Source organism: Phascolarctos cinereus, unplaced genomic scaffold, assembly GCF_003287225.1.
Source record: "Phascolarctos cinereus isolate Bilbo 61053 unplaced genomic scaffold, phaCin_HiC Scaffold_726;HRSCAF=1367, whole genome shotgun sequence".
Classification (NCBI taxonomy): domain Eukaryota; kingdom Metazoa; phylum Chordata; class Mammalia; order Diprotodontia; family Phascolarctidae; genus Phascolarctos; species Phascolarctos cinereus.
In genome coordinates, this window is record NW_027556098.1 from 332943466 (window position 1) to 332960887 (window position 17422).

Genomic DNA, 17422 nt, shown 5'->3' on the forward strand with positions numbered 1-17422 from the left:
CTGGAATACAGGTCTTCTGAATCCTAATCCAACACTTCAAGACACTAGGATGAGCTTTCAAGATGCCAATTCTGACCAAACATGGAGTTAATATGAGTCTCGAATGCAACGTGCGTTTCTAATGAAGTAAGAAGTTCTTTTGATTATAGGACCTTTCCATTATCTCTTGTATGTGAAACAAGGTCAGGGATCCATTAAAATTTGATTGAAAAACTCATTTGTGCTTTCCAATGAGATATGGTTTGGCTGACTGTGAATCAGTAATAGCTACCTAATCATATTGGCTGTATATTCAGACCATCCAGTTTCTATTCATCCACTCTCACTGCCCTGTTCAAGGTAACAAATGATGCTTTAATAGCTGCAGGTTGCTGCCCATGCTTATGAATTTTGGCTTTTATTTAGCTGTAGGAAAGGTTAAGCTATCAGTTGATTATTTATAAATTTGAAGATAGTGAAAGAGCGGGAAATTTCTCTCTAAAGGGGTCAGGTTTACTTTGTTATTATTCTTCAAAGCGCCTTTTCCAAAGACAATAAGTTGTTATGCAAATAATCATGTCATTAATCATTGAAATATCCACGGAAATATGTAAGCAGCTGTGCAGATGTGGTAGAAGGCCTGGATTTGGAATCAGAAGACCTAGATTTGAGTCCAGGGCCTGTTACTATATAGCAGTAAGATCTTGGGCAAGCCACAAAAACTTTTAGTTTCTGCATCTATCAAATGGGGTTAACGACCTATCAATCTTACAAGGTCTTTTGAGTACCAAATGAACAAAAGTTTAGGGATAAGAGAGAGCTAAAAGTTTATCTGGTCCACTCTCTTCATTTTACAGATGAAGAAACTGAGGCCCAGACAGTGTAAAGTGATTTGCCCAAGGTCATATGGGTAATAACGGCAAATTTCAGATTCACACCTATACTCACTAATTCTAAACCCATTGTTTCCCACATAAGATGCTTTGTAAAAATCTCTAAAAATGTGGAATGTAAGCCTCTTGAGGGCATGGATGGACTTTACGTTTTTGTTTTTGTATCTTCTGTATCTATCAGAGCACCTTGTGCTGTAATAGGGCCTTAAAAAATTTGCTGAATTGAATTCAGTTAGATTTTATGTCTATTTTCAAGATAGTATATCTGTAATAACTTAGGAGGGGATAAAGTAATGTATAGAACATATTTTGAATGATGTCAGTGGATAACCTGGCTGTGGGACTCAGATATTGTGATTTATAGTTACAGCCTCTTGGTTGGGGAAGAATTCTATAATATGATTTACATATTAAGGAAACCTCTTAGAATTCCTCCCTTATTTACTTGCCAATGTCTCCATTACCTTTTGGTTGGGGCAATCAGGGACTAAGCCTTTCCTTTCATAATGAAGGCTGAGATTTAAAATGAAAATCCGCAAGTAGAAGGAGCATATTGACTTCAACTCATATCAGATATGAGAACAGATCCCTTTGAGGGAATAGATTTTGTTCAGGTGTGAAAAATGGGAAGGGAGGACAGGACAAAGCAGGACAGCACAAGGGGCCTGGATATTTAAAGAAGGGAAGGCCATTTTGGAATGAGGGCAGGGTCTTAGAAAGTACAAGTAGAGAGAACCAAAGATTTTTGTCCAATTCACAATTTTGTCTCAGCGTTGCCCTGCTCAAAACACTCACTGAAGACACTTGTTCCAATCAAACCTAAAGTGAGACCTAAAGTATTGGGAAAATACTTTTCTCCACTGTTTTCTATCCTATCACCCTCTTTCTCTTTAATTATGCAAACATGTTAAGGAAGAAGTTGCTCATCCTTCTGAACTCAAATAGGTAGTACATGGATAGAGCACTGGACCTGAATTCAGGGAGATGAGTTCAAATCTAACTTCAGAAATGTACTAGCTGTGTGACCCTGGGCAAGTCACTTAACTTCTACTTCAGTTGCCTCCTCTGTAAAATGGGCATGTTAATAAGCCCCTGCTTCTGAGGGTTGTTGTGAGTATTAGACGGTATAATATTTGTAAAGCACTTTGCAAACCTTAAAGTGCTATATAAATGTTAGTTGTTGTGTTTATTATTATTATTGTTACTATTTTATCATCATGTGACTGTTCACTAGATACTTTTATGTTGAGGCATGCTCACGTATTGTAATTGCTGTTGTTATGTCATAGAAATATATGTATTATATAACATGTTATTATGTTATTATTACTACTACTAATGTAAGGACGCTCATGCTGATATTGGTAATAATGATGAGATAGCAAGGTTTGATATATAGAATACTGCACATAAATTTAGTGGAATTTTGAATTTTGACACTGACATATTGTCCATGAGCAAATTACTTCATCTTTCCAAGTCTCAGTTTCCTTATTTGCAATAAAGGAGGTAATATAGCTTATACTACCTGCCTCACAGATTTCTTGTAAAAAAAGCACCTTGGAAACCTTAAAATATTATACAAATTACATTATTTACTAAGAGTGACAAATTGAAGTCAGCAGACCTAGGTCACTTGTGTGACCCGGGCAAGTATTTGTTCAAGTTACTTCATTTCTTTGGTTCCTAGTGCCTTCTGCTGGAAAATGAGAGGATTGGATTAGATGATCTCTAAGCTCCCTTCAGATATTAAATCTATGTTCCTGAAATCTATGAGAATAATGATATTAATGCAGGTGGAGATCTGTATTGGTAGAAGAGTTTCCTCATTTGGAATTCCCTATGTCAATGAAATAATTGTTACAGTCCAAAACAACAACAACCACAAAATCTCATATTTATATAGTAAATGTCTTTTTAGTGATCCTGTAAATTAAGTAGCATTTTAAAATGCTGGGAGTTATTTCTCTACTTGTATGGAAACCACAGTAAAACTGTTCTGACTTGTTCAATTATGTGGAACACATTCAATGGAGTGTAAGCTCCTTGAGAACAGGGATTGTTTTTAATTTCTGTCTTCTTATCGCCAGTCATTATCATAGTGCCTTGCACCTAAGTAGGTAAATAGTATGTGAATTTTGAATCAGAAAAAAGATGGAGTGCTTAAAGAGTCAGCACAAAGAAAAAAATGAGAAATTGTTTGGAACACTGATTGAATGTAGGATTTTAAGAGATTAATTGTAAAGGTGGCATGATGACAAAGGAGGGGGAATGATGATTTGTTTGTGTTTGGTAACGAAACTTTATTTGGACAGGATTATCCTAAAGGAGTCAGGCTAAAGATGTAAATAATTGTGTCTCTTCCAGCAAACTTTACACCCCCATCATCACTCCTACGCGTGCGCGCGCGCGCACACACACACACACACACACACACACTCACTCACTCACATTTTTGCCAGTAATGAATGAGAGAATGCAGTAGCAGAGAGAATCTGCAGGAAAATGGTTCCCTTCTGGTAAAGAAGATGCAGGGACTTCATGTCCCTGGATCAAGAGACCAAAGTCAAAGACAAGGTTCTTTAATAAGAGCAATTAGAGCTAACAACAGGATATTAATGCCAATAGCAGTAGAAAGCACTCTTAGAGTTTTTAACGTCTAAACTATGGTCTAGAATGAGGAGCGTTAGCTTGATCTGATCATATGGGCTAGAAGGTTTCAGTCACCCAGAAAATATTCAGGGTGAGTGAAGGTTATTTTTTTCCTTAAACTTAATCTTGTATGATGTATTAGAAATAACTACTGTTTGATAACAGTTGAATTTCAGTGAATAAGTTACTTAATTTGTGAGTAGATATTCTTTAAAAACTGAAATAAACTGTGTTGTTATAAGTAGCCATTTTTAAAAGATTAATATCTATGTTGTTTTAATAGTTACATTTTTATAGATGTAACTGGATAGATTAATATTTTTTCTTAGTTATCTGCACCTGGAAAAAGCCAACAGTTGGGCCATGAAAATGGGAATGTGGTTAGGTGAAAATGACACTAAATTTGAATCACAGGACCTTGACTTGAATTCTAGGACTGCCTGTTTCTATCTGTGTGACTTTGGCTAAGTCATTTCTCTCTGCCTCATTTTCCTCCTCTATAAAGTGAGACAGGTTGAATACAATCATCTCTTTGCTCCCTTCCAATTCTAAATCCATGATCCTATGATCACACTTAAAGAGTAATGAATCACAAAGGGATTCATTTAGTTTATCTCAATTGAAACTCAAAATGGTATGAGTATAATAGATACAGAGGTGTATCTTAAAGACCACCTAAAATAACTACCTCATTTTACAGATGAAGAACCAAGGCTTAGATCATACAGGTAGTAAGCGGCAGAAATGCAATCTGAACTCAAGTTCTCAGACTCTAAATATATTTCCACAATATCATACGTTATTATCCCTTCTTTAGTGATGAAAAAATGAAGAGACCACATAGTAAAAAGCCAAGCCACAACTCAAATCCAGTATTACCCTTAAATCTGTAAAATGGGTATAATCATGACTATGCCATTTAACTCGTAGGGTTGTCTTGAGGAGCAAATGTGGCATTTGACAATAATTTGCGCACCCACTTGTTAAGAACATTTTATGTGAAGGACCCTGGACTGGGCATTGGGAATAAAAAGCTGAAAAAATATATATGTATGTATATATATATATGTGTGTGTATGTGTGTGTGTGTGTGTGTGTGTGTGTGTGTATGTGTGTGTGTGTGTGTATACACACACACATATTTATAATGCTTAAGGAACTTTCATTCTCGGCTCTTGAAAAGAAAGCTTGGCAACTTTAAAGGTCTACATAAACACATTACTGCTCAGCAAAAATGAAATGGTAAAGTTTGGTTTATGACAGTCATCTGAAATGAACCAGCAAGTTGCCTCTTAAATAATCTCCCAGCCCCTTGTCTTCTGTACTTATCAAGGATCTTGGACACATGATTCACCCCCTGCCAGCTAAACAGTTCCATAGGCTTTGCCAGCTCTGATTATGGGACCAAGCTGTATTAGACGGATCCCTGTGTACATCAGAAAGGATGGAAAGCCGCAAGCACTGATGTGTGGGTTACAGTGTGAAATTAAAGGGAAGACAACCCAGAAACAGACTGTGGTAGCATTTCCACAGCAATTAGAATGTGGAGCTAGAGAGCTGATGCAAACAATGATTCACTCACAACTTTCAAAGGCCTAGTCCTTCACCAAGCTTTAAAAACCAGAAACCAGTTCTAGCTGAACTCAGGATTGTGTCTGCACAGCTATGGTTTAAAAAGGAAAGGACCAGGGACAGTATTTAACCATATTCAGTAATGAGAAGAACTAAAGATAACTGGCCACTTCTGTTTCTTTAAAAAAACAAAACAAAACAAAACAAAAATACTCCATTCATAAATAAATAAGTGAAATCATTGACTCTTTGCTCCAGAAGATCCTATGGCATCATGCCTCAGAAAAGTGGTTTCACACAGCCCTGGTAAAATACCAAAGGGAATCATCCAAAAATATCGGCTGGGGAAAAAAAGAATGTGACTAATAAATAGCTCAAGAAAACAATGTCCTGAGTCAATATTTATAAAAGGTTTTGAAAATCTACCATGGCATCTAATTTGTCTGCTCTAAGAGAGTGAGAAAGCACATATTCACAGGTGGGTAGTCAGAGGCTTCAAGGACTTAAAATCTATTAGAACCTAAGCTTATAGAAGACAGGGCCCAAGTTTATTAAATCAATTCAGCAAACATTTTTAAGGTATCCTCCAAATGCATAGTACTATGCTAAATCCTGGAGGAGATGCAAAGATTAATGAAAACTAGGCCTTTGCCCTCAAAAAGGATTCAATTTAGTGGGTGGGAAATGACAATGTATACTTGAATGATACTACAAAATAGAATTTTGTGGTTACATGGAAAACCATCCAAGGTTGGAAGAAGGAAAAGCCGGCTGGGAAGGGCTTGGAGAAGACAGTGCATGCAGTAGAGTTTAAGAACAGTTGGAAGCATTTCAACAGTAGAGATAGAATCCTCCAGGTCAGGGTGCATTCTGGGCATACAGATTGGTATGTGGAAAGGATCTCTCTCTCTCTTTATATATATATATATTTTTTTTTTCTTTTTTCTAAAAAGGCTCTAGTCATTCATCTTTTATCTCTTGTACCAACTTGCACAATTGATTCCGTATTGTAGACTAACATAAAAGAGCTAACTGTTAGCTAATTGATGTATTAAAGGTTATGTGGGCATATTCATACCGCCACAATTGACCAATGACATTGACATCCCATTACTCTCCTCTTCTCCCAGAATAGTTTAAAAGAGAGAGATTGATCTATTTTTACAAATACTGTAGTCATCACCACGGCATGATTTTGGGGTTTAAGAGCCCAGGATACTCTGGAACTACAGACAGCGAGAGTTGGAAAGAGCCCTAGACATCATTTCATTATATAATTCTAGGGTGATAAAGTTTAGAGGCAACAAAAAGACCTTAGACATCATCCAATTCAGAGATTCTTACCTGGGATCTGTAGACTTCCAAAGAGTCCGTGGATAGATTTTAAGAGGTTCATGAACATGAATGAGAAAAAAAATACACCTCTTTTTCACTAACGTTTGGCTTCCTTTGTACTCCAGTGTGTTTTATTTTACACATTTAAAAACATAATTCAGAAAAGTGGCCCCTAGGCTTTGCTAGACTGCCAATGGCTTCCATGGCACAAGATAGGTTAAGAACCTCTGACCTAGTTCAACTCCTTCATTCTATATAGGTGAGGTAAAAGGTCTACCTAAGGCTATGTGACTTGTCCAAGACCAAATAGCTCGTCAGTACATTAAAGAGCCAGGATTGGAACCCAGGTCACCTGATGGCCAATCCACCATATTTTTACTATGCCCCTTAAAAACAGATTGTAACCAGTATGAATTAAATGACTTTTCAGGAAAAGGTTCTAAGCCTGTGGATGCTTCTTAGACTTCTGTATCAGTCTGAACCCAGACATGCTTCAGTTTACTTACTCCTCTGCATGCATCATCATGATAATTTGAACAACTAGCTTGCTGTACATCCTCCTTCCTTCTCCCATCTCCCAAACCCAGCTCTTGAACTATAGTCAGATCTACTCTCTCATTGCTTTTGGGAGAGAACTGCCCATCTCTGTCTTTACGGTCCCACCCATTGTCCCTGTTATTTTCCAGAACCAAATAGTCCTGTCTAATCACCACTTCCCTACCACTTCTTCTATTTCAAATGTAGGCACCTGAAGGACTGGGGAAGTTTCTGCTTTTGTATTTGAATCCTCTGTAAAAGCATAGGGAATTACACATATTAAGAGCTTAATAAGTGTTTTTTCATTGATTTATTCATAAACTCCAGGTCTTTAACTAGTTGTGTGATCTGGGACTAATCCCTTCCCCTTCCGTAACCCCAGGATTCTCATAAATGTTCCTGTAAAATGAACAGGGAGGGGTCAGATGACCTTCAAGTTCCCTTTTGGGTCCGAAACTCTTATAAAAATAGTTTGCCAAGTACTTTACATATATTATTTCATTTCATTTTCACAACAATTTTGTGAGATAGATGATATTATCAGCTCTATTTTACAGATTAGGAAACTGAGGTCCAGAAAGCTTAAAGGATGTGCATAAAGTTTGACAGCTAGTAAGCGTATAAGGAAGGATTTGGCCTGATCTCTTCCTTACTCTATGTCTTGTGTTCTATTACTGCACTACCCAGCTTTGTCGTTGTTCAGTTGTTTCAGTCATGTCAGATTCTTTGTGACCCCAGTTGAGGTGTTTTTTTTTTCAAAGATACCTGAGTGGTTTGCCATTTCCTTCTCCAGCTCATTTTACAGATAGGAAAACTGAGGCAAACATGGTTAAGTGCCTTGCCCAGGGTCCCATAGCTAGTAAGTGTCTGAAGCCAGATTTGAACTTAGGAAGAGGAGACTTCCTGACTCCAGACCTGGCACTGTATCCACTGTGCCATCTAGCTGCCTCTTATCAAATCATTTATTTTTTCAATAAAACAAGAATTATGATTTTAGGTATGAGGGGGCCTTAGAGTTCATTTAGTAAAAAAATCATATTACTTCAGGGTTTTGAATTGGAAAGGATCTCAGAAATCTCATCCAACTTCTTTATTTTAAAGGAAACTGAGGCATGGGGAGATCTAGTGAAGTTCCCAGGTTCCTTCAGGTAGTTAGTGGCTGAGCAGAGAGTAGATCCCAGATGTTCAACCACCAAGTCCCATGCTATTCACTTTCTCATTTGATGGCAATGACTATGTGAGCACAATTTATTTCTTTATAAACTATGAGCACGTTGCTTTATTTTAAAAACTGACAATTTAATGAAGATAAATAGGCTTTAATCATAAACCCTAGATTAAATGTTCTATTGATGAAGAGTTTTCTCTTGGCTTTCAGAGAAATCCTGAAGGATATCTTAATTCCATTTGTAATGGGAATGTATTTAAAGAGATGAATAATTTTAAGTAATTGCTTTTTCAGTGGACACTTTGCTTCATTGTTACACATTGCACCATCAATATTTTGTTATACAGGAAGTTTTGAAGGTCATCATTATTCTTTAGCAGTAAGCTTGTAGACTCAAACAGGGAGAGAGAATAAGGAAGATAAGCTGGTGTTTATTAAGACAACACTCCAACTGATTTTATCTTTTTCTCAAAGGGAAGCTCTAAGGTCACCTTGAGAGAGGGCCTGGGGGATTACCCAAGAGCAAGATTTATCTGGATACAAACCATGTGCTAACTCACATTCAATCTTGCAAACATTCCACTTGGAATCTAGGGCCTGGTTAATTCTCTAAGCTCCTCTGCTACTAGGATGGCCCTCTTATTTACTATATCTATGGAGGTAGTTGTAGATGGAGTGGACTGAGTGCTGGATCTGGAGTCAGGAAGACCCGAGTTCAAATCTGGCCTGATACATTTACTTGGTATGTCAGTTGCCTAAACTGTAAAATGGGAATAATAATAGCACCTACCTTTCAGAGTTGTGAGTCTCCAATGAGGTAATATTTGTAAAAAGTACTTATCATAGTGACTGGAACATAGTAGGGGCCATATAGATGCTTATTCTCTGTCTCCAAAACTCCTGGTTTCTCAGTCTCCATCATCCATTATTATCAGATAAGATGGCACAGTGTCAAACAACACAGATGTGTAGTGAACTATGTTGCCATTTGGCATAGTGGATAAATCACTGGGCCTGGAGTCCAGAAGACCTGAGTTCAAGACTAACTTCAGACACTTACTGGCTGTGTGACCCTGGGCAAGTCACTTAACTTTGTTTGCCTCAGCTTTCCTAACTGTAAAATGGGGATAATAATAGCACCTATCTCCCAGGGTTGTTGTGAGGATCAAATGAGATAATAATTGGAAAGTCCTTAGCATAATGCCTGGCACATAGTAAGTACTATATAAATGTTAGCTATCATTACTGCTGTTATTGTTATTATTATTATGTGACCTTATGTAAGCCTTCATACTTCATTGTCACTTTCCTTACCTTTAAGATGAGGTGGCTAAAATCAATAGCCTGTAAGATTTCTTCTAGTCTGAAAGCCTCTGACTTTGGCTTCAAGATACACAGCCTCTCCTAGATTTCCTTCTTTAGACTGTGAGCCTTGAAGGCTTTTGTCTTTTACCTATACCTAGGGGGCAGCTAGGTGGTGCATGGGATAGAGCAAGGGCTTGGAGTCAGAAAGATCTGAGTTCAAATCTAGTCTCAGATACTCACTAGTTGTGGGACCCTTGGCAAGTTACTTAACTTTTATTTGCCTCACTTCCTCAAGGTAAAATAGGGATATACTGGAGAAGAAAATGGCAAACAACTCCAGTATCTTTGCCAAGAAAACCCCATGGACAAAGTCCATGTAGAGTTGGACACAACTAAACAGTAACGACATCAACAAGAGCTTAGTGTGCCTGGCACACAGTAGGTGCTTAATAAATATTTTGTGACTGACTCCCATCCTCTCAGCCATAGTTGTTTATGTAGTTCATTGGCCCACGGGGACCAAATCTGCCTCATGACCCTATCTGTGTTCCTGTCAGATGCCTCCATTCCTTCTGAGTTATCAGGCAGTCATGGGGAATGAGGAAGGAGACAGAAGAGAAAAGTAATTTGGTGTAGGGTAGTGATGTCAACATCAAATAATAATGGGGTCACTCATCCCTACATAAGGATCCCTGAGGACTTAGTTTTATAATGTAATGTTACCTACATTTTGTTGCATTTTTACTTATTTTGATGAATATTTTCCAACTATATTTGGATCTGGCTTGGGCCCAGATGATCTGGAAATCCCTTCCAGCCCTGATATTCTGTGCAGACCAGGTTTGCCTTGTCTGCTGCTCCGCCGGCTCATTCAACTTTGTAGCTATGAAGTCTGCCTCTACCTGAAGAAACTTTTGAACAGAAGGGTGCTTGGTATCACCTGAGCTGTATCTGAAATGAGGAAACCAAAAATCAAGTAGGGTAGTGGAAAGATCATCAGTTCTGGATTCTGAAAGCCTGGGTTCAAATTCTACCTCTAACATTTATTCCTTTTTTGACTTTGGACAATCACTTTACCTCTCTATTTCTCAGCTTCCTCATCTTTAAAAGGGATAGCCATTAAAATCCTTTCCAGCTTGATATCTATGATCCTATGGATTGTATGACAATGGTCAAATTGCTTTGTCTCAATTTTCTCATCTGTGAAATGAGAGTATTTTGCTATTATACAACACAGGGCAGCTTGGAGAAAAAATGACTTATAAACACTAAAGCACTTATATCTGTGATTATTATGAGAAAGGAATAGCTTTTAGACCTGACACTTGCTTCTTCTTTGGGATGCATAATTAAAAAAAAGGTATTGATGTCTTTTTTTTTTAACATCACTTTCATTTTCAAATATATCCTTCCCTTCTCCTCTTCCCAGAAAGCCAGCCATTGTAATGAAGAAGAAAGAGAAAATAGTTCAGCATGATTAACTAATAAATCCACCAAGCATAAGTGTATCTAATATGCTACAACCAGTTCCCCACCTCTGCAAAGACGGGAGGGAGAAAAGAATAGAAAATTTTGCTTGACTCCCACAAACTTGCTAAATGTAGTTCAGCTATAGATAATGGAATCACCTGAGAAACTTATTTAATAAATAAGTAAATAAATAAATAAGCATTATATTAAACAGATAGTTCATAGATTGGCTCTGTTACAAAGGCCCAGTCCTCAATATACCCACCACAGTGTCTGGGATTTATCTTTGCGTATTCTAGTAAAAGCTAGAATGAGTTCCTTTCTTCCCACTTAGCATTTTCACTTTTTTTGTAGACAGGTCATTAAAGACCAAAAGACTGGTTAGAGGTCTGTTAGTCTGTGGGCCTGTCTGGTTAATGATATTGACCTTCTGTACCCATATCAAAGCAGATCTCTTCAAAGCTACCTCTTATCTCAACACCAAGCACGAGGCAGATGATTAGAATCTAGAGGTACAAACTAACTGTTCTTTCTAGACTGCCTCCTTCAGTAGAAGAAGGGATTGCTGTGAAGGTCAAATGAAATAATGTATTCCAAGGTTTCTCAGGTTTTCATTTCCACTAAGTTTGCAAAAGTGATTGATAACTAGGGAATGTGGATGTTTGTAGGAGCAGTTGTCACTACAAGTCAACGTAGAAGCCTGAAAGTCAGTAGGACAATGTGTCCCAGTGGTGGTCAGACTGTCCTTATGCATCAGAAAATACCATGAGAAGTATAAAGTGATACCATCCTCCTCCTCCTCCTCAGCTCAGGTGATACCTCTTCCATGAGTCAGCCTTTCCTGACCTCCTCCCCCACTCCACTCCTCACGGTATTCTTTCCTTCTCAAATTTTCTGCAAGTCTTTGTTTGGATCTCTTCTCTTAATCCCATCACATTCTACCTTGAGCTATGGTTATTTGTTTATATGTATAGCTCTGCTCTTTGACTATAATCTCCTTGAAGTCAGGGACTGTGAATTTTTCATCTCTGTATCCCCAGTGTTTAGGGCAGTAGGTTTCATATTTTGTTGTTCAGTTGTTTCATTCATGTCTTTATGACACCACTTGGGATTTTCTTGGCAAAGATACTGCAGTGATTTGCCATTTCCTTCTCCAGCTTATTTTACAAATGAGGAAGCTGAGAAAAACAGGTTAAATGACTTGCTCAGTAAGTGTCTGAAACTGCACATGAACCCAGGTCTTTTTGACTCCAGGTCCAGTACTCTGTCCACTAATCCATCTAGCTGCCTATGTGATGTGCTTAATGACTTTTTGCTATTGAATAAATACCCTTGGTGTAATAATTCATTTTGGGATCATAGTCCACAAAGTAAGCAGGATACAGTGCCTGGTACAGGGTCTTGCATACAGCAGGAACTTAATACATGTTTGTTGAAATAAATTGAACATGACACAATCTGCAGTTTGAAATGAGGGTTCAGAAGAAATGCTTTCTTAAGAGAAGGAGTTCATATAGTATCCATATTCATATAGTATGCTTATTTTCTTTCCATATACTTTGACCACTGTGTAGCTTGGTGATAGAAATCCATGTCCTTGCAAATAATAAAAATGAGGATATTTATGTCAATCAATCAGTAAGCATTCATTAAGTTCCAAGTTCTGTGATAGGTGCTGAGGATAGAAAAACAAATTTTTGTTCTCAAAGAGCTTAAAATATGTTAAGGGGAGATGCACATGTATTGGTATATACACATTATATTCAAAATAAATATTAAATATAAAATGATTGAGGGGATCAGGAAAGCCCTCATGTAAGAGATGGGGCCTAAGCTAAGCTTTGAAGCATGCTAGGGATTCCAAGAAGCAGACGTATGTATAAGATACAGCCCAGGCACAGGGGGAATCTTTTCAAGAGGCAAGGAGGCAGGAGATGAAGTGTCAAGGACGAGCAGCAATAAAGAAGACAGTCTGTCAGTGAGGGGGAGTATGATATGATAATCCTGGAAAGGAAAGTTGGAGCTGGGTTGAAATGAACTTAAAATGTCAAATAAAGGATTTTGTATCTGGTCCTAGGGGCCATAGGGATCCACCAGGGGTTATTGAGTAACAGAATGACAAGGTCAGATTCCGTGCTTTTGGAAAATAATTTTGTCTCCCTTCCTACATTATCCCAAATGCATTGCTGGAAATGCCCTTTCTCCTTGTCCACTGCATATACAGTAATTGCTTTCCCTTAGTGCTAACAAATTGAATGAGATTTCTTCTACTCATATTATCATCGCTTACATCTTATTGTAATTACACAATCACACATAATTACAGTGAGCGTATTTACCTCCATGTGGGTCAAGGAAAACTCCCTGTTATAGCAAACATCGGGGAGTATAGTTACATAGTGTCACATAATGTGATTCTCAGCAGTATTGGCATCATTGGCTAGCTCTTAGAGACTCCCTTAATTAAATTGGTTTTACCTCGAGTGGGCACAACTGCTGTAATAAAAACAATATGAATGCTTTCATTTCTCACAACTATTTTTTCTTTTGAAAATCACCTAAAAAATGGAAAGACTAAAAGGGCAGGTACCATCCAGGGCAGTAGGTCATCACTGAGCACTTGCTAGGCATTGTTGGATAAATCCTAAGAAGCACATTCCATAGATCCGCATCTCAAGAAACATACACTCCTTTGGGGGAAGCTCTGTACATATATAAAACAGAGGATATTAGAAAATAGCATATAAGCAAATGAAAACCAAATGTATAACGCAGACAGATTGGACGGGGAAGTCAATGTTGTTAGAAGGCTTTATGGAGGAAGAAGGACCTGAGTTTCGAAAGATGGAATGGATTTGATAGGTAGAGTCTATCAATTATGATGACACACTAGTAGAGTGGGAAGAGTGATGTTCTTGTTCTGTTACTGAATTCCTGAGTTATGTTACTGTGTGCCCTAGGACAAGTCCAATAAACTCACTTTGGTTCAATTTTTCCATTTGTAAAATCAAGGCATTGACACCAGGCATCTATCTTCACAGATGCCTGATTCTCCCCTCCACAGTTAGGATGATGCCATAATGGGAAAGTGGAGAGCATGGAAGGCAAACTTTACCTACCTCATAAGATTGTTTAGGACAGGCCGATTCACTGGGAAGCTTGGTGGAGACAGGTGCAAGGGAAAGGGCTGAGGGTAGATTCAGGGTTGGTTCATGACTGAGCTCAAGGAAACACAGTGAAGAGCATTAGTAGCATGGTAATGATAATGATAATAATAATAATAATAATAATAATAAATCATAATAATAATAATCCATCACATTTGTATTGTGACCCGAGATTATGAAACGCTTTCAAATACATTACGTTGTTTGATTCTGATTGATCCTCAAAACAGCCATTTGTATTAAGTAGCACAAATGCTATTATTACTTTTTACAGATGGGGGAAGTGAGGATCAGAGAAATGATATAATTTGCTCAAGGTCACATAGTTTAGTAAGTCGTAAAATTAGAAATGGAATTCACATCTTCCCCTTTCAATTGGCAGGATTGCAGAATCACAGAATTTCATAGCTAGAAGGGACTTCAGAAGCCTTATAGTCCAATCTGTTCCTGACCAAAAATCCCTTAAATAACATACTTCAACAGCAGATCATCCAGATTTTGATTGGAGACTTCTGATGAAGAACAGCCCACTATTTCCTTAAATAACCCTTTTCACTTTTGGATAATTCTAACTTACTGGAAAATTTTTCTTACGTAAAGCCAAAATTTGTCTCTGTACAAATTCCACCCATTACTACTAATTCTGCCAAACAACACAAACTCAATCCCTCTTCCAGATGATGGTCCTACTAATACTTGAATAGGGCTATCATGTTCTCTACAAATCATATCTTCTCCAGGCTAATTCTCAATATCTTCATCTGATGTTCATGTGGCATGAAGTTAAGGCCCTATGCGATCTAGACTTTTTCCTTTGGACCCTCTCCAACATGTCAATCTTCTTTTTAAAATGTGACATACAGAAATGAACACTATACTAGGGTATTCTACATGTGTATTATTTTCTTTACACCTTTCTTCACGTTCCCTATTATTGCATTTCTTGGTGGCCATGTTAAATTGTTGACTCACTATGAGTTTGTAGTCTACTGAAACTCCATTTCTTCTCTAGAATATATTTGTAAGGTTGATTTTTTTAACTCAAGAATAAAACTTTACATTTACCCCAAATTGTCATTTAGTTTGATTCAATTAAATGTTCTAACCCATTAAGACATTTTTGGAGCCTAACTCTCAGTTATCGGATTAACATTTCTCTCAGTTTTGTGTTAATTGGAAATATTGAAAATTGTACCATCTGCGTTTTATCCAGATCATTTATAAGAATGTTGAAGTGCATAGGCCAAGCATAGGTAGCAGGCAAATGCCACCAGAAATCTTCTTAATTGGCATCAAACAATTAATGACTTTTCTTTGGGTCCAACCATTCAACCAGCTCCAAATGTACCTCATTGTTCTATCATCCACTCTATATCTCTCCATCATTTCCTTAAGAAAAGCCTGAAAAATTCTTTCCAGTCATTTTCAAAAACTGAGATAAACTGGATCTATATCATTAGCTTGATAGGTCATTTTAATAATCCTTTTGAAAAAGAAAGTATGGTATGGCTACTGCTGTTTTTTATATATTCACTGACTGTCTCTTTACCAATAGGTTCTAGATTTTTGACAGGAATTGGAGTAAAAATCAATAATCTACGTTTTTCTTTTGCAAGACAGTTGGGGTCAAGTGACGTGCCCAGAGTCACACAGCTGGTAAGTATCAAGTGATCAAGCGTATAAGGCTGAATTTGAACTCGAGTCTTCTTGAGTCCAGCACCGGTGCTCTATCCACTGGAAATAATCTAAAATTTGAGCACTCTCTTTTTACTCTTTTATTTTTGTTAAACTGGGGCAATCTTTCCCTTCTTTAATACTTGGGTGCCTCTCCTATTCTTCACAATGTTTCAAAGATCATTGATGGCATATGAGCAAACACATCCACCTAACCTTTAAGTATCTGAACATGTAGTTTATTGGGGCCAAGCAATGTAAATTTGTCAAAGTCAGGTGCTCTCTTAGACTCTCATATTTATCTTGAATATGTTCTTATCTTTTACAAATATCTTGAAGAACAATTTTGAAAGAGACATTAGACTATAATTACTAGAGGTTGTATCCAAGACTAAATCTAGGCCATCTGATATAAAGTCTTATGGGCTTTTTATTTCTGTTGCCACTGCCCTCACCGTCATTCTACTATCAGAAACAGCCTTCCATACACCATCACCTCTATCATCACCATCATGCAATTATAGGACTATCAGAATTAGAGTTGAAGGGAATTTAGAAACCATTTACTCTAAGTCCTTCATTTTACACTTTACACTTTACAAAAGAAAATTGAAGTTTGGGAAAGTAAAGTAAAATTTTTAAGGTCACTCTTTTAATAAATGGTGGAGCCTCAATTTAAACCAAGGTGCTTGTGATTCTAAATGTAGTACACTTGCCTCTGTACTATATAGCTTCATCATCAACATGACCAAATCTATCACCTTGGCCTCCATTATGACAATTATCACTACCATGGTCACTAGTTTTTCTATCACCACCAAATACTTACCACAGTCTAACATCACCATCACCACTTCCTTCACCATTACTGTCACCAGTCCTTACATCATTATTATCATCACCACCATCGCTAATAACAATTATTCCATCCATTAAGCCATTGAGATGCAGGTTTTGCTTACTTACCTTGAAGGGGAAAAATCAAATAAGCACATGGAGATTTATGGAAAGTGAGGAAAAGGAAGAGATATAGTTTGGAGATTTTAAAAAAATGAGAAACACAACAACTGAGAAATAGATTTTCTTTCAGGTACTTATCTATCAACTGAAATAATTCAGTACAGGTTTATGAAAGGTAATAAAGAAGCTAAATAAGTCGACAAGCATTTATTAGGCATCTACTAAGTGCCAGGTATTGTACTAAGGACTGAGGGTACAAAAAAGGTAAAATACTATTCCTTGCTTTCAAGGAGCTCACAGTCTAATGGGAAGAGGGGGATGACATGTAAATGACTATCTGCATACAAGATACACAGAGTAGAGGGAAGATAATCTCAAGGGGAAAAATTAGTGGGAGAGTAAAAGAGACAGAGAAAGGCTACTTGCATAAGGCTAGATTTAAGCTCAGTCTTGAGGAAACAAAAGAAGGTAAGGGGCAGAAGTGAGAAGGGAGAGCATTCCAGTCATGGGGAACAGTTGTGAAAATGGTATGTGATCAGGAGACGGAGTGGCATGCACCAGGCACAGTAGGTACATGCAGCTGGATTGTAGAGTGTGGAGGGGAGTAAAGTTTAAGAAGAATGGAAACATGAGAAGAAAATAAGTGGCAAAGAGCTTTAGATGCCAAACAGAGGACTTTATATTTGATCTCAGAGGTAATAGGGAGCCAT

The 17422-nt window shown here is 37.5% G+C and overlaps 1 protein-coding gene across 4 annotated transcripts in view; it reads right to left on the reverse strand.

Annotated features, from left to right (window-relative positions):
* The window catches only part of GRM5 (glutamate metabotropic receptor 5), a 667058-nt gene that overhangs the window by 31683 nt on the left and 617953 nt on the right, over window positions 1-17422 (reverse strand). Inside the window, exon 9 of one of the 4 annotated variants that reach the window (XM_020993808.2) lies at window positions 14031-14127. The exons of the other annotated variants lie outside the window; for them this stretch is intronic. Coding sequence (XP_020849467.1) covers window positions 14031-14127 — 97 coding nt within the window. The remainder of the gene's footprint in view (window positions 1-14030; window positions 14128-17422) is intronic. 4 annotated transcript variants of the gene reach the window in all.